General features: G+C 32.7%; 1 protein-coding gene across 7 annotated transcripts in view; it reads left to right on the top strand.

The window, feature by feature from the left end:
• Positions 1-25,801, top strand: part of CYRIB (CYFIP related Rac1 interactor B) — a 191,856-nt gene that overhangs the window by 130,983 nt on the left and 35,072 nt on the right. For 2 of the 7 annotated variants that reach the window (XM_069081123.1, XM_069081124.1), the window contains exons 3-4: positions 14,803-14,951; positions 24,766-24,848. In XM_069081123.1, the coding sequence (XP_068937224.1) occupies positions 24,776-24,848 (73 nt within the window). In that variant the 5' untranslated portion in view covers positions 14,803-14,951; positions 24,766-24,775. Of the gene's footprint in view, positions 1-14,802; positions 14,952-23,792; positions 23,876-24,765; positions 24,849-25,801 lie in introns of all 7 variants that reach the window. The other 5 variants (XM_069081127.1, XM_069081128.1, XM_069081125.1 and 2 more) reach the window with 4 other exon arrangements.

Genomic DNA, 25,801 nt, shown 5'->3' on the forward strand with positions numbered 1-25,801 from the left:
AAACCCAGTGATTCCAGGTATTTGGAGAAGACCCACTATTTCACAAAATCTGTTGGGAAAATGAGAAAGTGGTCTGGTTAGAAAGCAGGCATAGATCAACATCCCATACCATATCTCAGGATAAAGCTCAAAATGGGAAAGTGACTTAAACATAAAGAGGAATTGATTAAGCAGATCAGTGAATTGTGGAAGAAATTATCTGTTAGATCTCTGAGAAGAGGAGGAGTTCATGACTAAATGAGAGTTTGATATGTTCATGAAATAGATAATTTTATACATAAATAATGTATAAAAATACATTAAAAGTTTTGCACAAACAAAACCAGTATAGCTAAAATTAGAAGAAAAGCAGCAAACTTGGGGGAAAATCTTTGCAATAAGTTTATGATGAAGTTCTCATTTCTAAGGTAAATATGGAACAGTCAAATTTACAAGAATTAGAGCCATTTCCTAATTGATATGAATAGACAGTTTTCAGAGGGAATCATGGCTATCAATAGTCATATGAAAAAAATCCTATAAATCACTAATAATCAGAGAAACCAAATTAAAGCAACTCTGAGGTAGCACCTCAGCCATCAGATTGGCTAAAATAACAGAAAAGGGAAATGACAAATGCTGAGGGGAATGTACAAAGACAGGTGCACCAAAGCACTGTTGGTAGAACTGTGAACTGGTGCAACCATTCTGGAACTGTGCCCAAAAAACTATTGAACTTTGTATACCCTTTGACCCAGCAATACCACTACTGGGTCTGTATCCAATGAGATAAAAGAAAGAGGAAAAAGACCTACATGTACAAAAATATTTATAGCAGTTCTTTTTGTAGTGTTAAAGATTTTGGATCTGAGAAGGTTCCTATCATTTGGGAATGATTGAAAAAGCTGTGGCATATGAATACAATGGAATACTGTGGTGCTATAAGAAATGATGGGGATGAGATTAATGTAAAGTGAAATGAGTAGAACTAGGAGAACAATTTATATATATGGCAGCAGTATTGTAAACATAATTAACTTTTAAAGTCTTACTGAGATTAATACCATGACCAATCACAGTTCAAAGGACTCATGATGAAACATGCTATCCATATCCAGATAGAGAAATGATAGACTCAGAGTATAGATTGAAACATTTGTTTTGCATGACTACATTTTTGTATTGGGTAGTAGAGGTTGAGAATTTGGAACTGAAAATAAAAATTTGAAAAGAAAAATAGAAAAAAATCTAGGTATCTAAAATACTATTATTTGGGTAATATTACCACCTCTTCAAGCCTTTCTGTCTTTAGTAGGTCAGGTTGTGAACAAATGACCTCTTTTAGGTTTAATTTAATATTATGTGACTTTCTTGTTAACAAGTGAAGCAAAAACTTTTAATTACATACATACCTAAGAAGAGAAATGTATAATTTTAGTTGTAACCTGCTTGATAATATAGTCTATAGGATTTAAATTTAATGGGCAATTTTGAGAATTCTTTCTAGGAAATGATAAGATTGCTTTTGCTTTGTCCTGATGTTACTTATTGCTTATTAAGTACCTTCAATCAGGAAGCATTGGACTCTTGTTGAGAAACTCAAAAAGACTTTTTCTTAAACTAACTTTTCCCTCTTGTTAATATTATTCCTAAACACTTTGGAGGCAATTTGCCTCCACAGCTTCTCACCCCTCATCACCACCTCATCCAAAATAGGATTTCATTTAATTAAAAACAAATGAGTAATACTTATGGATTTAATTGTTTTTTTTTCTAGTCTATTTCCCATTATTTTCTTTTTTTTTTAGGTTAAGACTTATCCCCTTGTATGCTATTATATAATATAAAAATGTTGTTAGTCCCAAAATTGAATTCGATATATCCTACAAGAAATAAAGTGTTCCATTTTTAGTCTTTTGTGCTTTTTTTGGTCTAATACATTATGAGACATATCTTTTTAAGACCTTTATAATAAACCTTCTTGGGTACCCATATTCAAAACTAAGTCCTCCCAGAGTAAAGATCTTTAGAGAAACTTTGCTAGCAAACAAACCAAAGAAGGCAACACTCTAAAATAAAATAGAACCTAAGTATAGTGCTCTTTTGTACATGCTTAAATATACTTGCATAACTTTGGACATTTGATTTTTTGTACTTTACATAAATTTTATTTTCTGTACTAGTTTTAAGTTTTGCTTTCTCTTTTCTGGAACATTGGCTACTTAATACATCAAATAATGTCATAGATCCATCTCAGAGAGACTAAATTCATTGAATAAGAAGTGTTTGAATCTGCAGAGACTAGGTAAACCTTTCTTTTGATTTTATTCCTAAAAATTAGGAATACTGTTAGATATATACTACTACTGTTAGAATATTGTTAGAACAAACTTCAAAAAAAATTTATAGTGATTGACCCATATCTTTTCCTTTTTTCTAATTTTAATTAAATATTTCTTGAGGTTGGATTATCCTCCTGTTACTTTATGCAGTCAGCAATTGGAGGGTAAGCTAAGAAATATTAAAAGCTTGGTATCACTATACAATGATAGGATAGAGGGAGGAGAGCAGTAGGTTAAGTTCTTCAACTCTGGGTTGGAGACTTGATATTTTAATGTTACTGACTTTTAGTCCATTTCATTATTAAATTTTAAGATTGCTTACTAGATTTTAAGGGCAGCTAGGTGGCACAGTGGATAGAGTCCCAAGCCTGGAGTCTGGAAGACTCATCTTCCTGAGTTCAAATCTGGCCTCAAACACTTACTAGATGTGTGACCCTGGGCAAGTCATTTCACTGTTTGCCTCAGTTTACTCATCTATAAGATGAACTGGAGAAGGAAATGGCAGGTCATTCCAGCATCGTTGCTAAGAAAACCCTGAAAGGGGTCGTGAAAAATTGGACACAGCTAAAAAAAACTAAACAACCTCAACACTGAATCATAAACTTCTTGAAGGCAGGAACCATCTCATTTATGTTTCTGTCTTCTACCAGTGCTTAACATAGTATTTTGTACATAATCGATGGCAGGAAAAACATATAATGAATGTAAGGTGGTTTTTTTTTTAAAATCTCTAGTCATGCCCTTAGAGCTACTACAAAAATAGATTTCCTTCTCTCTTTGTGCCTATCTTCTACATCTTCCCCTTAAGTGACTTTTGCTACTGATGTGATGAATATCTCTTTTTTTAACTTCATTTTGTAGTGATTTTATTTTATTTTTTGTCTTTTATTGATTTGTTTGTTTACTTTTAGTGTACAAGATTCAGTTCCACAAACCCTTGAGTTTCAAATCCCTCTCCCTCTCCCCCCGGCCATGGCAGCATGTAATCAAGTATAGGATCTGCAAATACTTTCACATTAGACATTAGTCAGGTTGTAAAGAAGGATTGTAACAGATGAAATGAACAATGGGAAAGAGGAAATAAAACCAAACATGAAAAAGAAAGAGAGCAGGTAGTTTGCTTCAGTCTGCATTCAAACTCTGTTCTTTCTAGTTCTTTCTCTGAATGTAGACATCTCCTTCCTCATGAGTCTTTTGGAATTGTCTTATAACCTTGCATTGCTGAGAAGAGTCCAGGCTATCAAAGTTGGTCATCATGTTGTGTCTGTAATTGTGTACAAATTTCTCCTGGTTCTGCTCTTCTCACTCCGCATCAGTTTACATAAGTCTTTCCAGGTAAAGTGATTTTCTACATAAGACCTGTATGTAGTCAAAAATCACCTTAGGACCCTGTATTATCTTAGGACAGAACAGTAGTATACCAAACAGCCAACAACCTTTCTTTTGCGACTGTAAACATGCTTTATTCTTCACTTTTTTCCCTTCCTTTCCTTCCCTCTGTCTCTTACCTTCCCCCTCCCTCTGTCAAAACCAAAGCAAGTTTGAAAAACATTTTGAACATTATACATTTAACATTGTATATTTGCTATATCCAGCATGTGCAATTATCTTTCTAAATAAGCTAATATTTATAAATACTTATTTTATCCAGGAAATTGGCTATGCTAACTAAGTATTTTGTATTAGCAAAATATTTGTATAGGCTTTTGGTCAGTTTGTGGACATAGCTCTTTGTACAGAAGTTGGTATTTTAGGGTTCTAGTCCTTCCTGTACCATTAATTTCTCAGACTTTCATGATCTTTTCCAGTTTCCTCATTTGTAAAATGTGGGAGTTGAACTAGACAGTCTAAAAGCTCACTTCCAGTTTCAACCATCTACAATTTTGTTATATTTAAAATTTCTAGCGAGGTGGTTTCACATTTGTGAGAATTAAATACAAAAATAGAGTTATATTTCCACATCGCGACTTTCTGCAATGTGATTTCAATATATCACAGGTTAGCATAAGCAACTAAATGGAAATTTTTTGAGAGTTTTTTGCAAATTGCATATGACACATGAACACTGGTAGATAACACACAGCCATTAACAAAATAACTTAATCCAGATTTTATATAAGGTACTGTTAATGCCTCTTAAAAGAAAAAGAAAAAAATTCAGACTTTTCTGGTATGAAGGGAGGACCAAAAAATTTTACACAACTTTTCCAGACGAGAGAGTGCTGCACCTCTAACCCCCACAATGTAGAAGGGATAACTATATATTTTGAGATTTTTCACTTAAGATTTGCGATTTCATAAATAGCGATTTTTTATCAGTGCAAATAGGTCCTTAGATGTCTTTGTTTAGGTGGCTTTTCCTGAGCTGCTATGTGCTTCCCCTTCCTCCATTCCATCCCCCCTCAAAAAAAAAGTTATAATTCATCACTTGATGGCTACTCTTAGCTTGATCCTTAGGTGACATACACATATAGCTATGTGTGTGCATATATGTACATATATAATGCATGTATATATGTATATTCTGGCATTAGGCCTATCTGATAAGCCTTTTCTGTATTTTAGAACCTGTTACAATTTGTGATTTTGCTAATAAAACCTTGGAGAATTTGTGGTAATTTCTGTACCATGAAGAGGCTTCATAGTTTGGTCTTTATTGAAGAATTTTGGCATTAAAAATGATAACATTAAACATAAAACTGTTGGTACATACATTTACTTTGCATTGTGATTTGCAGAAAATGAAAATCTGAGGTAGATGAATAATTGTGTTATTAGAGTGCTTTTTCAAAGTAACATTCAAAAATGATCTGACCTTTTAAAAGGGAATTTATGTAGTGATTTTCTTTTTATGGTATTTTCCTTTAGTATATGTCATAACAGTTGTGTTGAAAAGCACAAAATCTCTGAATGTTGATATTGTTTTATGCTAAAACATGTTTCTAAGTGGACTTATAGGATCTTTTTTTGAGAGATTTATAAACCAGATACTCTTATGAAGATAATTTTTTTATCTGTCTTTAAGATAAAATACTAAGGCCCACAAAAGTTTACTCATCTGAACTCTTATACTACCTCATTCCCTCATTGTATATAAATCAACTTATGATGTAAATGAAAAGTTACAGTATTAAAGCAGTACTTTGTAAATTTTGTGGATCATTTAAAACTCCTGTTTTGGGACTTTGTATTTACAGTTGTTTAGACCTATGTGGGTGGGTCAGTCACTAATTTTCATAGGAGCTTTATTATTATGTCTGGGGTAAAGAAATCAGACTAGTAATTTTGTAGGTTGAAAGAACATTAGATGTAAAGTGAATAGTTTTGAGTTTGGATGCTAGATCTACATCTGTGTGACCATGGGCAGTTTGCTTTATTTTTCTGGCCTCATCTTCCATATTTATAATATGACTATGGTTGTGTCTTTCTCATATCACTACAGTGCTCTTCATTCAGTGATTGTGACAGTTAAATTTTTTTAATTTATTTTCCTTTTTTTAGAGAATATTGTTGGCCTACAAAAGATAACTTTGTTTTAGGTTTCTTATTTTTCTTGTAATTACTTGTGTATGGAAGCTCCACTTTTTGGCTTTCTGGTGTTTTGAAACCTTAATGTCATTGATGCTAATGAACTCTTGTAACAGGCCCCTGACAGGTCTTCCTACCTCTACTCTTTCTTCCTACTCTAATTCATCCTTAATACTTTTGTCAAATTTATCTTCTATATGCGTATATCTGTAGTAATTGATGTTTATTTTGTGATTTAAAGATTTACAAAGTTATATATGTGGTCTCACTTGCTACTTCTCTGATCAAAGCCTTTTGATGGCTTCCTGTTGTCTACCAAGTTCCAGTGTCTAGTCTGCTATTATAATCTACAATGATATATTATAGTTCAGTGTCACTCATTTGACCTTTCTAGCCTTATTTTATAATACTCTTTTATGTGTACTATATATTCCAATTTAACTGGGCTATAGTCCATTCCCCAAATATTGTCAGTGCTTTCTGCCTTCCTCCATTTATTAGACTGTTCTATCTTTTCACTAGTTTCTCTGTTTTGCATGTTAAAGTTTTACTCATACTTCAGACTCTAATCTGAATGTTACCTCTTCCAAGAAGCCCTCCCTAATTTGCTCCAGGTGATGATAACCTCCCTCATATATACATGTGGTCTTCACATAATTTTTTTCTATGTCTTATGTATTACTTTCTAATTTTATTGATTTATAGTTATTTATGTTGGTCATCTTTCTTTAACTAGACCTTAAACTCCATTAGGAAGTTGCTGTGGTGTGTATCTATTGTGTTTCCATATTTGAACTAAATATTCTCAAAGCCCTTTCCAACTCTAAAGTGTATTATTCCCAATTACAAAATAACAAAGTTTTTCTTTTAAAATAGTAAATCTAAATGTAACCCCTAGATGTCAGCTTTTGAAAAAAATTATTCATTATCAATAATTATCACATTTCATAGGCTCTTAGAGTTGGAGCTGAAAGGGACATGTTGTCCAGCCCCTTCCTTTTATAGATAATGAAATTGAGGCTCAGGGAAGTGAAAGTCACATTTATAGTAATTGTGTTTCCAAGGTGATTCAGTTCCTTTGGTTCCAGAGCCACTGTGCTATGTTGCCACATAGAATCATAGAACTGTAGATTTGGAAGGATTCTCAGAAGCCTCACTTCTGCCCAACATAGGATTTCTATCTAAAACATCTCTGATAAATATGTGGTCAAATGTTAAACATTTAATGACTATATAAGATGCAAAATTAAAATGACCACATATTCATCTTCAGATGTAATGAATGTATTAAGTCCATATAATTTATACACCTTAATAATGCAAAACCAGAGGTTCTTAACCATTTTTGTGCCAGAGAACCTTTTGACAGTCTGGTGAAGCCTATGGATCCCTCCTTAGAATAATGTTTTCAAATGCATAAAATAAAATTCATAGAATTAAAAAGTAAGCCAATTATGTTGAAATAGTTATCAAAAAACTTAAAAAGAAAACAAGTTCTTGAACTCTAGGTTAAGAACCCTAGTGTTATTTATTACTGGTTCATTTTATAGGCAGATTAAGATTAATTTCAGTTTTATTGCTTTAAGCCTATATGTTTTAACTTTTACTTCTCTAAAGTTATTTTTAAATAGGCCATTTTTAATGGGATGTAAATCTCTAAGACTAGAGAAAGACTTGAGTTTTCATGTCACTGATATGAGGAATAATTTTTAACAAAATAAGTATTGTTGGATGATGGTTTGTCAATGTGGACTGTCTGAACAGTTGGTAATTGTCATTTGGCCAGTCAGCAAGCATTCAGGTCCTAAGTGCTGAGGATTCAAAGAAAGGCAAAACGCACAGCCTGATGAGGATGACAGCGCGCAGCAGAGATAGGGAGGATCTCAGCGGGGGGGGGAAGGAAGAAATGGGACCAGGAGGCAAGAGGGAGAAGCGAGGAATAAGAACATAGGGAGTCAGACTATTGTGTTGCCACACTTGATGTCAGCCTCAGGTGTTAGGCACCAACTAGGACTTTAGTGATTATATCCTAAAACATCCTAATTTCCATTTTCATGTCTTAAATATTAATAGGGCCCAATGTAAGGAAAGCAGCACCATGTATTTGTCAAAACAGTTCTGATATTGTGCAGTGTAAATAGCTTATACAACTTTTAAGTCCTCAAACTAAGAATGACAATAGTATTTAAGCTATTAATTTCATATTATGTTTATGAAATAATTTCTATTTTCTGTGATGTCAGCAGATGCCAATTTTCTAGTCAGAACTATTAATTAATACATATAAGTACTTAGGGAATTTTCCAAATGATTTTGAGCATCCTGTACTAGTGAATTTAAAATTTTTGAAGAAATAATGTTCCAAAAATCTAACATCAGTACGGTATAGCAGAAGAGGCTTAGACTATAAAGTCAGAGGATGTGGGTTTAAACACTTAACTTTTCCAGTTGTTGCCTATGAGACCTTGAACAAGTCAATTCAACTATAATTGTTTAGAATTTATATGCTTTACATACTTAGACTTTAAGATTTTCCAAGTTTTTTCTTTTAAAATAACTCTAGGCTGTAGATGGTACACATCCAATTATCCTCATTTTATAGATGAAGAAACTGAAGTTCAGGTTTAACTAACAACTCTTACTATATTCACTCTAGTTTCTCATCCTCTTTCCACCAACACCATGCTACTCTACCATAGTCCTCTACAGTACTCAGGAATGTTGATGATATAAAATGTATTATTTCTGCTCTCAAGAACCTTATGATTTCACTGAGGACACAAGTGTTTTATATTACAACACCTACGTATGTATATGTTATACATGCTTGATGAGAGTATGATAGCAAATGGTCTGTATGTAAGATAAAATGATATGAGATAGCAGGGTGCTCTCTAAGCCCTCTTTTAGCACTAATATTCGTTGATTTTAATTGATTATATGCCAGATTGAGTGGTCTAGAAATTAGGAATCAATCAGTTAATCAACAAGCATTTAATTAAGCACTTAATGTATGCCTATCATTGTAAGAGGGGAATTGTGGAGATACAAAGCTAAAACAAAACAATTCCCGACCTTGAAGAGTCTAGATTCTAGTAGAGGAGACTTCCTGTACACATAGAAATATTTGCAAAGCATGTACAAAGCAGCCTTGGTCTGAAAGGTGTTGGTTGGGTGGAACCTTTTATAGTAGGTGGCACTTGAGCTGGTTTGTAAAAGAAGATTATTCTAGGGATGTGGAAAATGAGTATGAGGAGACAGTGAAAGGATATGGAGCATCTTGTGTGAGGGCGACAGTGAGTAGGAATTCAGAAAAAGACTGGAGAAAGTCTTCACGTAGCAGTAGTGCAGCCTGTAAACGGGTCTTGAAGCCTAGATAGGAATTGTATAAAAGAGGAGGGAATTTGGGATAGGGATGGGGATGGGGTAGGGAAGTACATTATATGCGAGGGAAATCCTAGAGTAGACTGAGAACTCTGGGACACAAAATTGAATAAGTAAAATAGAACTAGACAATGGAATGTATGATCTTAAGAGTCATCCAAGCTCCAGAAAGATTCTTTTAATTTTGTAAAACATTCTTTTGTACCATAAGAATTAGGAATCATGGAAGCAATATTTAAAAAAAATAATTTGCTGGTAATGTGTAGGATGTCTTTGAGAAGGAAGAGCTTAGAGGCAAGGTAACTAATTAGAATGACATTATAATAATTCAAATTGATGGTATGTAGAGCCTGAATTAGAGTATTTTTTAGTGGAAATAGAAAGGGATAAATAACATGCATTTGGAAGAGAGAATTAGAAGTAGGTCATTAAATTTTTTTCTTTTTTATTATGTTTTTGTTTTACTTTTTTTGTTTTGCAATTGGGGTTAAGTGACTTGCCCAAGGTCACATGGCTAGTTTTTTTTCTTTTTTCTTTCTTTTTTATTATGAATGGAATAAACATCAAACATTGCTTCATCAATATTTCAGCATGCAAAGAATAAAGGACAGTATATGAAACTCAATTTCAATTGTGTATGGTTTTTAAAATTATTAAATTTAGCAAGATAATTAAAAAAAATTGACTTTGTTTTTGCCTGTCTGGAACTTTTTTTTTCCTTTTATGTGAATTTTAAAAATGTTTCATTGATCCTCTTTCCTTTCTTTTCCTTTTTTCTTTTGGCATTCTTATTACTACTTAGCCCCTCACTTGTCTATATTTACTTCTCCAAATAGAAGCCCTCCCTTCTAAAAAGTGTAATCAAGCAAAGCATATTTACACATTAGTCATGTCTGAAGAGATTTTTCTCCTTGTCCTGTAGTTCATTACTTCTCTGCCAAGAGATGGAAAGCATGGTTTCTTACAGTTTTCTGAAGTCATGGTTGGTCATTACAGTGATCAAAGGTTTTAAGTCCTCCAAAACTGTTTTCCTTTGTCATATTTGCCAACCTTACAAGCACAAGATAGAACCTAAAAAAATTTTATTTGCATTTTGCTTAGTGATTTGGAACTTTTTTATATCCTTTGATCATTTATCTATTGGAGAATAATTGTTGTTCTTATATTTGTGAATCAATTCCTGTATATCTTGTGTATCAGATTATCAAGAGAAATTTGCTGCAGTGATTTTTCCCCCCAACTGCGTGCTTTCTTTCTTATTCTAACTACTTAGATTTTGTTTTTGTCAAAACTTTTCAGTGCTATTTTTATCAAAATATGTTTCATATTTTATTATCTCACTTATTTGATGAAGAATTTTCCTATCCATATTTGTAAAAATTCTTTCCCTTTCCATTTAAAACATACTGTGGTAAATGCTGTGAGATACTGATCTAAACCTAATTTCTACCAGACTTCATTTAGTTTTCCTACCATTTAAATTTAATTTTAAAAGAAGCAACCTGGCATTAAAAGATGCCATCCATTTTTCATTGAAATTTCAAAACCATGTCCTCTTCCATTTTTTCTCCCAAATAAAATAATTATCATGAGTTAGAAAAAGATAGTGTTTGTTTGAATCTGTATTATAAAGTTTGAAAGGGGGTGAATTGGGACGTTGGTTGGAAGATAATGAGTTTAGTTTTGTACTTAATGAGTTTATGTTTTCTTTATGGTACCTAATTTGAAATGTCCGGTGTGTTGGAGAAGATGGATATGGATGCAGTATCATCTTGGGCAAACCAGGTCTCATGAGTACAAGTAGATGGAAGTAATATGAGAGGAAGAGATCCAGAATGAAGAGAATTAAGTTCATTATGAAATGGAAATTATAGAGAGCACTGTGGAAAGAGTGTGCAGAGTTGGAATGGGACACAGGAAATACAGGGTTGAAAAAGTTGGGGATGAGAGGAAAAGTTTCTCACAGTCTTTGTGCTTTTACCTCAGGATCTTTGAGATGAATTGATCAGGGCAAAATAGGTCCTACTTCTTAGTTAAAATAATATTAATACTTAGGTTTCCTGAAAGAGGTTTGATACAGCATATATCAAGTTAATTTTAAGCTATATTTGTAAGAATATATTTTTTCTTTAATTAAATTATTGTTGGTTCTTTTAAATTAAACTACTGTATATATAAATAAACATAACTAAAACCTGCCATTTATAGGTGAGGGTCACTGACTTCTAAATTAACTTTGTCTTTTACTTATTTATTCCTAAACAATTCTTTATATTTATGGTTTAATGGATATATTATGTTTTGGACTTGGAATTAGGAAGATTTATGTTACACATTTATTTACTGTATGACTATGAACAATCCAGTTAACTTTTCAGAATTCCAGTTTTCTTTTCTGTAAAATAATAATGATAATTTATAGTACCTGCTTCAAGGGGTAGTTATGAAGCTTCCCTATTTCATTACCCAGTTTTGATGGATAAGTTATCCTTGGCTATAAGCCCAAATCCTTTGACCATCATATGTCAAGTTCTTCACTCCTTTATAATGGTGAATGCTAAATTGTGGGTGATCTCAGCTATAGCACCTTAAAACTTGAACTCTTTCCCTCTGGCTGACGTGCTGTATCTTTTCTTTGATGGAAGCTCTGAATTTTGGCTATGATGTTCCTGGGAGTTCTCATTTTGGGTTTTTTGGGAGGTGACCAATAGATTCTTTCTGTTTCCACTTTGCCATCTGGTTCTAAGAGATCTGGACAGTTTTCTAAGATTTCTTGAAACTTGATGTGTAGTTACTTTTTTTGGGTCATGACATTCAGATAGTTGAATGATTCCTAATTTTTCACTCCATTGTCTTATTTTCCTATTCAGTTGTTTTAGTTATAAGATGCCTAAGATTTTCTTGTACTTTTTTTTCCTTCAACCTTTTGACTTTGTTTTAATATTTCTTGGAGTCATTGGTTTTTATTTGGTCCACCCTAATTTTCAGGGTCTTTATTGCTTGGGCAGGTTTTTATACTTCAGCTGTTAATTCCCTTTCCATTTCTTTCTTCCATAGGTCTCATTTCTTTTTCATTTTTTCCTTAAGCACTCTAATTTCCATCTAGTCCAAACTCTTCCTTTTACAAATGGAGTAATCGAAGTCCAGAAGTAAGTGATTTTTCTCTGGTGTCATTTAGCTTGTTAGAAAGAAGCTAGGACTCCAAGTCTTCTGTCAGTGTCTGCTATTCTTTTTACTATATTAAGCTACCCACCTCAGAGCTCCTAAAATAACAAAAACTAAAATACCTCTAGGAAATATTATGGCCTATGTTTATAAAATACACATTATTTGTAATAAGACAAATTAGTTAATTCATCTACTAAATATAGCTTGATTAAATAATGTTAGAACAACAAAACAGCCAGGATAGATGATAGCATGGTTATGTTAGAGAACTGGTTGAATGGCTGAACTCAAAGAGTAGTTTTTAATTACTTGGTTTAAAAATTCTGAATGTTTAGCCAAGAGATGAAAAGACTTGATGAGCAGAGGAGATGATAGGATAGCTGCTTTCAAATATTGATTAGGTGGGTTAGGATCAATGAATAAAAGCTGAAGATAGGAATGTATTAAGTTGATATGAGGAAAAACTTCCTAACAATTTGGACTGCCTTTTGAGGTCTTGAGTTCTCTATCTCTGGAGGTCTCTTGAGCAGAGACTAGATGACTTCTTATTAGGAATTTTATGGAAAGGATATCTACTGTAGGAATGGGTTTGAATATAGTTAGTTGACTTCTAAGGGATCTTCCAACTCTATTCTGTGATTCCATTATGAGGGAGCAGAATTTGTGGTCTCCTTTTCTTCCTCCTACTGTCATTCTCTTCCTCTCCTCTTCCTCCTCTTTCTCTAGGAACATATTTCCTTTCAGAGCATCCTTTAACAATAGTCTCAGTAGCCAGAGGAAATATTTTTCTCCAGTGCATTTTTCCTTTCATGGTGGCGACCTATATTTTTTGGGTGTTCTGCATTTGGTTTAGAGACCAGAATTATTTAATGTGCAACTAGCATTTATTAAAACAAAGTGATTTCATTTTAGAAATTATAAGTAGAACGCAAGCTTCTTGAGGATGGGAATTGTTTACTTTTCGTCTTTACGTCCCCAACATTCGGGATGTACCTTTCCCATAATGGGTGCTTAAATATTTTAATTTATTCACCTAGTTATAGATTTCTTTAAAAAGGGGTGTTTGTGTGTGTGTGATTTGGCATGACATATACTTTGGGGTACATTTTAGGTTTGCTATATATATTTTAATCATTTTAAATGTACTTAGTAATATCAGAATCCTTGTTTTAATAGCTTTTATTTTGACAGTATTTAAGGAACTATTTGAGTTAAAATATCCATAGCTTCATTTACATTATATTCCCTATAGCTTATTTTTATTATATGGACAAATTATTTATCACATATCATTGTGGTTCAATGTGAGAAATGTAATATTAGCTAACTGTATCTAAAATTACTGCAGAAAGATGCTTCTGAGCAAAAATGATCATAAAACTCTCCAAAGAAAATAGCATTTTCATGTCTATTAAGATTCAAGCTTTATGGACATACAAGAAAAATGCATAAAGGGCTTGATTTGAACATATTTAGTTCAAAGATTGAGATACTAATTAGTTATGTTTTTTTAAGTCTGGAAGTACTTTTGCAGTACTTGCTTGTAAGCTTCTTAAAAGCAAGGACTGTTATCATTTTTGTCTTTTTATTTCCCCAGCACTTAGCACAGTGTCTGACACTTAATAGTAGGTGCTTTATAAATTCTTTTTTTGATTGATGGCACATACTCTTAGCTCTTCATTTGTCTCCCTTACATTCTGTCCAGATGATAGGAATTTCCTTTATGCCAATCCTTAGACTCTATGCTCAGTGCTATTGTGACTTTGGATTGTTCAGTTTGATTTAGTGATTGCTAGTCTTGCTTTTGTACTACCCTAAACTGTTTCCATTTATCTTAAAAAGGGTCTAAAATCATCAAAACAAAATACTTTTCATTCACTTAAGTATGTGCACTCTGGTACTTGAGGAAGAAAAGTGAGGATGTCTTGAAATGAAACAATCAACAATAAAGTTACCATTAAAAAATTAATCAGGAATTTTATGTCAGAGCATGTACCTTTCTTAATAACATATGCTACCCCATTACCCTGGGCCAACAGAAATTCCTTTCTGACCTATGTCACATTCTAGACTAAAAATTACCAAGATTAAAATTTTGTACAGTAAAATAGAGCCTTCTTTATCATTTTGTTAACTTGAAATTTCAGAGGGTGGGCTTCATTTAAGGAATTTTAGTTGTGCTGTTATGGTGTTTACACTTCAGTTAGTAATAATTCAAATAATGTAGCCCTTTATAAAGGTCATAAAATCAAATCTACATTATATAGCTTGAGTAACAGTAGATTACATTTCAGTCTAATAAATGTTGAATGGACTGAGTTGGGTCTGTAATACAAATTTTGTTAAATTATTGTTTTAGTATACTAATACAAAACACATGAAAATAATTTCCTCCTTTTAGCTGCTAAGACCTGAGTTCGGGGTTGTTTCCCCTGCAAGATCTGATGACTTCAACATCCAACACAGTCCTGAGAGTCCAGATTCCTGTTCTCTTTTAGGTGTTAGTGATTTTATCAAGAAACAAAGAATATTGAACTCTGGAATATGCAGGTAAAATGCTTTTCCATTCACATTTTATCCATGCTACTTCATTTTGGATAGTAATAATAATAGGCTGGCATCATGGTGCATAACATTTGCAAAGTTCTTTTTTCTGAAAATTGTTGCTGTTTAAATTTGGCTAGTCACAGCATATGACTGTTAGTCCATGTGACCCCTTTTGATTTTGCATACGAAGGAGTTACTAAAGTGTCCTGTAATGACATTGTTATTTAGGATAGCAAAAAAAAACGATAGCCAGCCAACTTGTGAAGTTTTAATGGCAGTGTTAGAAGTAGCTAAGAATGTAAGTCCCATATTTAAACTTTATTTTTATTTCCTTTCTGAAATAAGTATTTTTTAAGAGAGAAAAGTCTTCTGTTTTTAGACTACTCATAAAGTAAGAGTCATTGTTGATACAGGGTAGTATACTCAATTAAATTCCACAAAATAAAGCTGGTACAGTTTGTTTTATATCCTGACATTACTTCCCAAAAGAGAGGTTAATGTGTGTTAAATAGATCTAAAGAAATTCTTTACCTCTAGGCTGCTAGAGTTAGAACTTGATCTTAACAATTTGAGATCCATGTTATTTTAAAGGGAATGTTCTATGTAGAGTAAAGCTAATGACTTAGAAACATTTATAATATAGATAGTTTATGCTGTTTTATAGTTTCTATGTTACACACACACATACGCACACATGCATACATACCATATTTGCATCTTCCTAAGCATTATTTGAATAAACCTGATTTATTACAAAAAAAATTCATTTGTTCTCTATTTTTATTTCTATTATGGTGCTAGATTATTTATGATGGATTCATAAATAGAAGGTTTATTTAGGAATGTAGAACCTTTTGAATTAAGGATTCCTCTGATGTTTTATTGACCATATAAAAATCTTTTGCTATATAAAATCATAGCATTTAGAGCTGAAAGTGACTTAAGATATAAAATCCAGCTTCTTATCTTTTTTTCTCAATACATTTTATTTTGATTACATTTTGAGAGGCAGCACCAGCCTGAGTGAAAAAGACCAGTGTTCAGGGTTCTGCCACTGACACAATTACTTGATTTCATGTCTCTGGGCAAGATATTTAACCCTCCTAGTGACCTAGGCAACTCTAAAACTACAAGTTGCAGGACAATAGCAGTCTGTGTTGGTAAAAGGCTCCCCACCAGGATCTCCCTAAATCTGAATGAAATTACAGGTCCAGTAAAAGAAAAAAATGTTGCTCACCTTTAATGTTAACAGATCATGAATAACTAGCTTTCATTTACTTCATATAGTCAGGTGTATAATATAAAGAGGTTATTTTAATCTTAAATATTATTAATAATAATAGATGACTTTTTATAGTGCCTACCATGAAGCAGACAGTGTGTTTACAGCTTTACAAATATTATTTCATTTTGTCCTCACAAGATCCCTGGGAGGTAGGTGCTATTGTTATCTTCATTAACAGTTGTGGGAACTGGGACAAACAAGTTAGGTGACTTGCTTAAGGTCACACATCAAATATGTATCTGAGACAAGATTTGAATTCAAGTCATTTAAATTCCAGGCCCTGCACATTATATTCTACTGCCTCCAAATATTTATGCTCTTTCAGAAATATATATTAGATGCCATATTATTGGGCAATTTAATTTCTCTGTCCAGTTTGCTCACTTTATAATGAGGTTAGACTTAATTAATTGTATCTCTGTAGTAAGCTCTTATCTCTAAAATAATTTTTTTTACTGTTCTATTTAAATTGGATAAAAATAAGTAATTAGCATTTATAAAAGCACTTTAAAAAGGTTTTCAAAGCACTTTACAAATATTCTCATTTTATCCTCACAACAATCCTGAGAAATAGGTACTAATACCTCCATTTTACACATGAGGAAACAGAGGCAGACAGATGTTAAATGACTTGCCCAGGGTTACAAAGTTGGTAAATATCTGAGGTTGAACTTAAACTTGCTTCTTTCTGAGTTGAGGTCTATCTACTGTACCTCCTAGCTGCTTCTATGATTTAATTTAGATTCTGAAATTTATTCTTTCATATGGAAATTAGAAATGTTATTGAGATATTATTATTTGGTACAGGAATCAGTTCCCTTTACAAATCCTTTTCTTTTTCACTTTGAAAAAAAATTAGACAACTCTTTGAATTTTTTGTTTTGTTTTGTTTTAAATTTTATTGGAGTCTTGTTAGCCTTCTTTGACTTCCTTATGTCATTAGTTTTTGGTATACATTTTTGTTTGTTGACTACTTTGACTAGTTGGATTTTTTTTAATACATGCTGATATTTTAATGCAAGCCCATTGGAAACTGTGACATCATTTGATCTGTGTTCCATTTATATAATAAAAGTTTTTCTGAATTTTAAACTTTTTTGTTGAAAAATAACTTTTTACATTGAAGAGTTTAGTTTATAGGTCAGTTGTAGAAAGGATAACTTAGTTTATATAAATCAAGTTAGAATTACTAAAGAGCTTTTTAAAGCTTTTTTAGTTTTTTAAGTCGTTTTAAAATACATTTTAAGTAACATTTTAAAATGTCTAACATTAGAATATATTCTTAAAACATTGAAGATTGATTTTGTTAGTTAAATTTTTTTCTTTTAAGATAAAGAATTTTAGAAGTAGAAATTTCAGAAAACTTCTGAAGCTGTGCTTCAGAAAATTATATTAACAGAAAATAGAGAAGAAAGTAAGAAATATGACTTCTTTGAGTAGGTTATTGTGAAGTTGTTGGCATTATAAATAAATATACAGTACCTTCTCACCAACACTCTTCAAATTTGATGTTGATTTTGCCCTTGGTTTTAAATAGTCAAAGGTCTGAATCTACATAGATAGCTGATTTTGAGAAAACTTTTAACATAAATAACTAATCGTTTTCTTTTGGTTAAGATGTAATCAGTTTAATTTTTATGATGCTTTTTGGTGCTGACTGTATCCAGGCTCTTTCAGTTCTCTTGGAGGAAGCATTCCTGACATATAAGAATTTTTTTTTATGAATAGTCTCATAGAGGCCTTTAGCCTCTTTAATTTCTTAAACTGGAACTATATCTTTGCAGTACTTTTTAATGATCCTGTTGTTTTCTGGCATTTCTTTTTAGATATAAGTATTATCCTGGTGATACTGTATTATTATGTATTTTGAAATGCCATAGTCTCTAAAGAATCCGAGTTGGGTCATGACTCAGAGTCAACAGTTTATTTCTGGTGAGAATCATAAGAAATGACATGAAGGATTTAATTGAAGAAATAGATGATCAGAAAGAGAAGGGAGGCACATTAGTCATACAGAGAGAGAGGAAGGGATTTTAGGCAATTTAATTATCTCATTTATACCCATGAAATATAGAAGACTTAAAGAGCCTTCAGTACTTGGGTAGAACATAGTATTATTATAGATTTAGAATTCTAAGGGATCTCAGAGGTCAACTAATCCAACCTCCCTCATTTTATAAATGAAGTGAGGCTCAGGTAGTAAATTAGGTCACAAGGTAGTAGTAAATAGCAGAGTTGGGATTCAAACTCGTGTTCTCGGACTCCAGATCCTTCTTGCACTCTTTAAATTGTGATACCACACTACCTCTCAAAATAATTTTTCAGCCAAAAAAAAAATAGTAGACTAATTATCCAAGTGCTACACTTAGCTATCAAAAAAATCTTATCAGTCAAGAATGATAAGGTCTGTGGCACACAATTAAATAAATTGATTTCAGGTAGCAGGTAAGCATTGGATTAAAAGATAGAATGTCCTTTGTTAGGGAAAAATCACATGGTGGTGAGATCCTTTATCAAATAGTAGAACTGGGAGTTCTACATCAGACAGGAGAGCTTGTACTTCTTTCACAAGGGTGCTGTCTTCTGAAGATTTCTGCCAGATGTGACCAGAGTTCTGGCATTACCCCTCTGCTTCTATTGCCTCTGTTCAGCACAAATTACTTGGGCCTTTGCCTCATCTTTCCATTTTTTTTATTTCAGCCTGCACATTCCCTTCTTCCTTTGTTTGGCTCATATGGAGGAGTGGACATTGACAAACAAGATGAGGCTAAGAACAAAAGTCTGAAAATAATTCAACACAGGGTGGTTTAGCAGATCTCTGAGAGAACATGTATGAGCACTATATTAAGGAAATAGATCACAAGCATTTAAAAGCACCAATTGGTTATGTAGTTAAAAAGAATGAAACAATCCTTAATCAAGGATTTTAAGTGGTAATGTGGAGATAGGGGGAGGAGGCAACAAGGTGAAGTATAAAGTATATACAGTCAAAGACAATGTAGTTAGAGAAGAGAAGGGCACCAGGAATTGGTGGGGGAGAGGGGAAATCAGGTAAGATATCAGAGTACCTTTCAAGATCACAGGTCTGTTAAGTGTGTGTTCTAGAGTCTTCTTTAAGATCCTGTTTTCCAGGGACTGTTTTTTATTTATAGGGAGATTTTTAAACTGGTTATTTCAAGCAGCATTTGATATCTTTAGGAACATATTTCAACAGTTGAAAAAGAAATTAGAATTTATGTCATTACCTGCCAAAAGCTATATAATTGTCAATTATGTTGTCTATCATTGACCACCAGCTCTGCAGAATTAAAGATGAACATAAAAAAAGAATTAGACACTTCTATAGACTTGGGAGGTAGATTTGTAATAGCTTACATTGTAGCCTATGGAGTGATTATAACTCATTTTGTAACTTAGGGGTCAGTAAACTAAAGGGCTGGCTTCCTGTTTTTGTATAGCCCAAGGAGCTAAAAATGGATCTTGCATTTTAAAATAATTTTTTATTGTATTTTAAAATGTTAAAATCGTTATTAGTACATGGGCTAAATAGAAACAAACCTGATTTGGCCTTCCAGTTTAGTGTATCAGATGATTGGTCAGCTAGCTAAAGGATTAATAGGTTAAAAGAGTTTGAAATGTCAAGATGCATATTGAGAAGGGTGGGGCACATTTTGGCTAGTGTCTTATTGATTGTGCTATTGCTGTCAAAAATGGCAAAATCATTTTGATGCCTGGTATTTATGCTTATCCATTTTGAGTTGTGATTTGTTTGTAGAAAGTAGTGATTTGTTTTAGTTTCTAGCAGAGAGGAAACTTTTTGTATGAAAAATTCTACATTTTAACTTCCTTGAGGACATGAAGTTATTTATCTTTATAGAGCTTTAGTGGCTTGAAAATAGTTGTTACATATGTTTTTAATAGGTTGAATTTGAATATTGACAATTACATGGTTAAAATAAAGATGAATAAAGGATTTTTTTCTTTGTATTTTCTTTTTGGTTCATATAGAATTATCCCTTGTTTTTCCTGCTTTAGTCAAGAATGGACCTTTAAGTTTTAAAGGAAACAACCTGACTGCCTTACTACAAAAGTTGATATTTACTGTCCCAATAATCTTGTGAGGGTAGGCAGTGAAAGTATAATTCCTATTTTATAGATGAGAATACTAAGCCTCTAGGAGCTTATGGCTTGTTTAGGATTAGAGGAACAGATGGCTATCAAATATCAGAACTAAAACTTATTTTTTCCTTTTAAACTCTAAAACCAATGCTATTTTCGTTTTACCCTATGCTGTTTCCATCTCTTGGTACCTTTGGTATTCATCCTACTATAATACAACTTTTGTTATATATAAGGAGTCTCCAATTTATACACAACCTTTTTTATGTCATAAATTAAAATGATTGCTCTTCCTATCAGTTCCTTCATTGGGGAGGCCATCAACCTTGTCATAGAAACAATTAAAAAAAAACTAGAAATTTTGGAGAAATGAAGTTTACAAGTAGATAAAGAGAAAAGTTATGAAAAATAGGAATAGTTTAAAAGAAATAGCACTTTCCTCCATCTGGAACTTGACTTCCCACAGTTTCTGATTTTTAAGATTATTTTATTGACCTGATTTACTTCTGCCAAGTAGAAATTTATTGGGGTTTAACACTGTCTCAGAAAAAGAAATAGATCCATCAAGAGTCATTTACCCATTAGTGAGAATTCAGAGTCTGGCTAGATTGATTTCTTCTAGTGTCTGTTGATGTTTTCAGCCTGGCCTTTTATAATGACTTATTTCCCCTGGTCTTTTCCTCTTTTGTATGTTTTCTATCTGCCCTTTCCAATTTTTTTCTGTATTTTCCATCATCCTCTATGCCTTCTTGGGGAAGAGAAATTTCCCTCCCTCCCCCACTTCATTTCTACTCATGGTAATTACTCTCTTCCTTCGAGATCCAAGATGACATGACCTCAATGAAACTTTCACTTATCCTTCTTATTCTCACATCTCCTTTTCCCCTAAGAAGGAAGTAATTTGCCCTTCAATTTTCTCCTAGCAACTTTACCTGAATCTTTCATTTGAATTTATAGTCTACTTTGTGTTATTTGTTTATATAACTCATTCTCCCGTTAGGTTCCAACTCCTTAAGAGCAAGAACTGTGTCTTCATCATTTTTTAATCCCTAGCACCTACTATCATCCTTAATGCTTGCTAAATTGAAAGCTTAACATCTAAGCTTTACTATACTGAGAGGATGGTAGTTTTAATTAAGGAAGAAGGAACATAGGCAATTTTGAAACATGAAATACTTTGGAGAGGTACTGTAGGCTTGTACTGTAGGCTTGATGGGGGTACCATAGTGGGAACCAATAAGGCTGAGGATATTGAACATCTCAGTGCCTGGGAAAAGAAAGAGAGGTACTGGGGTAGAAGAATGGGATGAAAAGGTAGATGAGAGGATACTGAAGATAAATTCTGCCTTTTTCAAAAAAATTTTTGTAGTTATCCTTATATGTAGAAAGGGATATAAAAACTCTTCCCCCTTATCAGTATTTTTTATTTTGAACCTAGTTACCCCATGCTCTAAGATGCAGAGAACATAGACTATTCAACTTAATAAGTCATATGTGGACTAACCTGGGAACTTAAGAAATGCATCCAAAATACTAATTCTAAGTATCAAGCAACTCAGAGAAAGGAAACAGCCTATTTTTAAGTCGAGTACTTCCTTGTATTCCCAGTGCCTGGAACATTGTAAGTGCTTAAGGAAGTGCCTGTTGATTTCTTGAAAGAAATTGGGGGCAAAAATTACCAGTCATTTCGTGACTTTTAGCTTCTAATATAATCTTAGTCTCTTATTTTGCTTATCATTATTAGGAATAGTAAAGGTTGTTTACTAGTCATAAGGAAGGATACCGTTTGGGGGGGCTAAATTTAAAATGATCTGAATTATAAATTGTGTATTAAAATCTCATTAGTATTAGGAATCCTTTTAGTGATATCAGCCTTGGCAAAAACTGATAGTTTATATCTGGATAATTTAATATCCTTTATAGCATGAAGCCACATATTTTTGTTATGGTCATGAAATGATCTTTTATAAATCCTTGCATTGATTAAAACTTAGTAAAGAAATTTCAAGCTTTGAAAAAAAATAACTTTGTTAGAGTAATGTTATTCCTCTAAAAATGAGACGTTATATGTTAGTAATATTCATATGAATTCATTTTTCTATTTGATCTCTATTCTTTCAAAATGATGTTTATTAATGAAGTGACACTTAGACATCATTATCTACAGTCTCCATATACTGAGGACAGGATACTATTTTTTCTTTTCTTTTCTTTTTTTTTTTTTTTGCTTTTTGGAGCGCAATTGGGGTTAAGTGACTTGCTCAAGGTCACATAGCTAGTTTTTGGTTGTGTCTGAGGTCAGATTTGAACTCAGGTCCTCCTGACTCCAGGGCAGGTGCTCTATTCACTGCGCCACCTAGCTGCCGCTATTTTTTTTTTTTCCAAAAAAGGGAAAAGAATTCCAGTGTTCATTATTGACTTGTGGTATTTTTTTAAATCTAGATTTTGCTGTATATATTTTCTGTCTTGATTAGGCTTTGATATACAGATAATAATACAGCTATTTCTTTTCCCTAAAACCTATGGTTGTTAGAACTCTCTAGGCTGTGGCTTTAAAGAAACTAAAAATTATGTAGATGGGCATGCAGGAAGGAGCAGTTTGCACAGGTAGAATATTTATTATGAGAGACCGCTTTGTAAGACAGTGACACGTAAGTATAAATTATTGTTATAGAAAGGTTGCTAACCAGCTACTTTTAGACAATGCCCACTATAGTTTATTTTCATTGGGCTTCTCTACAGGCTTTGTCTCATGAGAATTTACTCATATTGTCATTAAAATTTAACTAGGATATTAGAATTGCAGTTTTCTGTGAATGTACATTTTGATAGGAAAGACACTTTGCGTGTGTGTGTGTGTGTGTGTGTGTGTAATGGAAAGGCAGGAATATGAGAAATTTTGGTAAAAATTAGATTAACTAGTAAATCTGTTTGGTAGATAATAACTTGAACTCATCTCCTTGCTGTCCAGAGTAGGAGTATATTCTATAAAGAAGCAAGACAAAACATCATTATAATTAGAAAGCTTTTCTATTTCAGATGTAACATAATTCTCAGAAGTATACTTTTGATGTTTTAATTTTAAGTTGAAGATTTTTTTCTTTTTGTATTCTTGGCTTCAGTATTCAATTAGAAGATTTATGTAACATGTAATGTAGTAACATGTTGGTAGTAAAAATAAATATTGCATGTGTATATAAAATCTAATCTTTCTTATGTGTTGACTTTTTTTTTAAGTTTGATATAATTTTTTTGAGATATGCAAAAAGTGGGAGAAGTAGGAGGCAAATGTTTCTGTCTTCCCAACTTTTCAGTTGCAAGAGCCCATAAACCTGCACCTGCTGGGAGCCATGGAAAAGCCAGCCCTCGATGAATCCCAGGCCTCTGCTTAAAACTTTTTTTTTACTGGAACTAAATGATGTTGCCATTTTTATTTTTAGGTTTGCTGGCATGGGTAATCTCATTAAGGTGCTAACCAGGGACATAGACCACAATGCAGCACATTTTTTCTTGGATTTTGAAAGTAAGTCTCTTCAGCCTTTCACAGTTGGTGCATTAATGGTAATGGTGAAACATTGTTTATTTCTACCACCACAGTGAAGGCAAGCCAGTTTGTTGGTAAAACATGGAAAAAAGAGGTTGCATGATTTTTCCTCTAGTAGTTGCTGAACATTGTCATATAATTTTTTGCTTTTTCATTTTCTAATATCATTTGAGTCTTTGTATCCAGTGCTGTCCACTCATTGGTCCATGAAGCAAGTAGCCTTATGATGAAAATTTTCATTGTGTGCTTTAGTGACTATGCTGAGCAGTTTGATGGTAACTATGTATATGCATAACCAAATCTAGCTTAGTTTTGTTCTGTCACTAGATAGTGACTTGATCAAATGATAAAAAATCAGAAACTTGATTTGTAATGGTGTGGTTCAAAATTTTTAGAGTATCATACTTATATTGCCATATAAGTTTTATAGGAAGCTGTTTTAAAGAGTTAAGATATATCTATGTAATTTTAATATTCAATTTTAAGATAATCTACTCAAATGTAATATAAAAAATTCAGCTGGAATTATTTTTGACCAAATAATAGAATACAAATGCTCAGAACACTAGCACTGTTGAAATGCTGAAAGAATTGTTCACTATAAGGCCTTTTAATCAAATCTCTTAGGAAAACTTTGAGAAGAAATATAGTGACAGTGTGCCGTTTTATACAGGAAAACCACATTTCACCTCTAGGTCCTACAGGTCAATACCTTGAGAAAAAAGGTTGTTCTCTGCCAGAGTGGGTAGCCTGAAGGATGAGTTCATACCTGAAGAGCTTCCCTTTCCGCTCTACTATTTTTCTACTATATTTCAGATGTACTTTTTTATAAAGGGATATTCTCTCTTTTCTCATTCTTGTCTTGACAGGTACCTTAACATGGGGAATCTTCTTAAAGTTTTGACATGCACAGACCTTGAGCAGGGGCCAAATTTTTTCCTTGATTTTGAAAGTGAGAAGATGATTTTATATATCTATTTCTCTTTGCCTGCAGTAGACTGCGTTTGTCTTGCACTAAATGAATGTCTTCACTTTGCCATCTTTATAACTGCTTTGCATGACTGAGCTATGAATTGTTGGATAAAATTTCTGTTGCCTTCTTGAAACAGCCTATAATATTGCATTCATCAGATTGAGATAAACATTTATTTTGCTTTATTGCAGTGTAGCTATATTTATAAGAAGGGGATATATATACATATATATATATATATATACTCTCTTATCTCAAGATCTATCAATACAAACATTTAAATGAAATAATTTTGGTGGAAATGACACTAGAAAAGCATCTCCAGATTTATTAGGAGAAGTAATATCTGGGGTTAATATGCTATATTTCAAGATAACTTCATTAATATTGAATTATTTTGTTCTAATACTTTAATATCTTATTTATAAATTTGTTCACGAAGGCCATTCACAGCTCAGTAATTTGGGCATAATATTAAAAGGTAAGTGTGAACCTAATTTAGTCGATTTTGGCAGATAATTGCCTACTTTGTAAAGCTTGAAAAATTTTTAATGCTTTTCAGTCATATACTCTTTGCCCCTCTTCCCCAATTGATACTAAATGAAAATAAAAAACAAAAACAAAAACTGGTTCACAAACCTTTAAGTAATTTGCCTTCTGTTTGTTTTATGTTGCATGACCTATTGTAATATGGTCTAAGAATGGCAGGTAAGTGTAATTGATTGCTGTGCACGTGGAACTGCTTTGCTCTTTGGCTGTCAGTATTGCTTTAGCTTGTTTTTGTCGAATTTTTAAAAATGATATCAAATAGTTGTTTTAGTTTGGATTTGCCATTTTAGCTGAATTTAAAAGAAATTGTTAGGAAAGGGTGAAGATACTTATTTTAGACTTTCCACTATATTTTCTGCAATTGTGTATAAGTTTAAACCCTT

Source organism: Petaurus breviceps, unplaced genomic scaffold (assembly GCF_028583685.1).
Source record: "Petaurus breviceps papuanus isolate PSGF00001 unplaced genomic scaffold, PetGlider_PUasm1.0 98, whole genome shotgun sequence".
Lineage (NCBI taxonomy): Eukaryota > Metazoa > Chordata > Mammalia > Diprotodontia > Petauridae > Petaurus > Petaurus breviceps.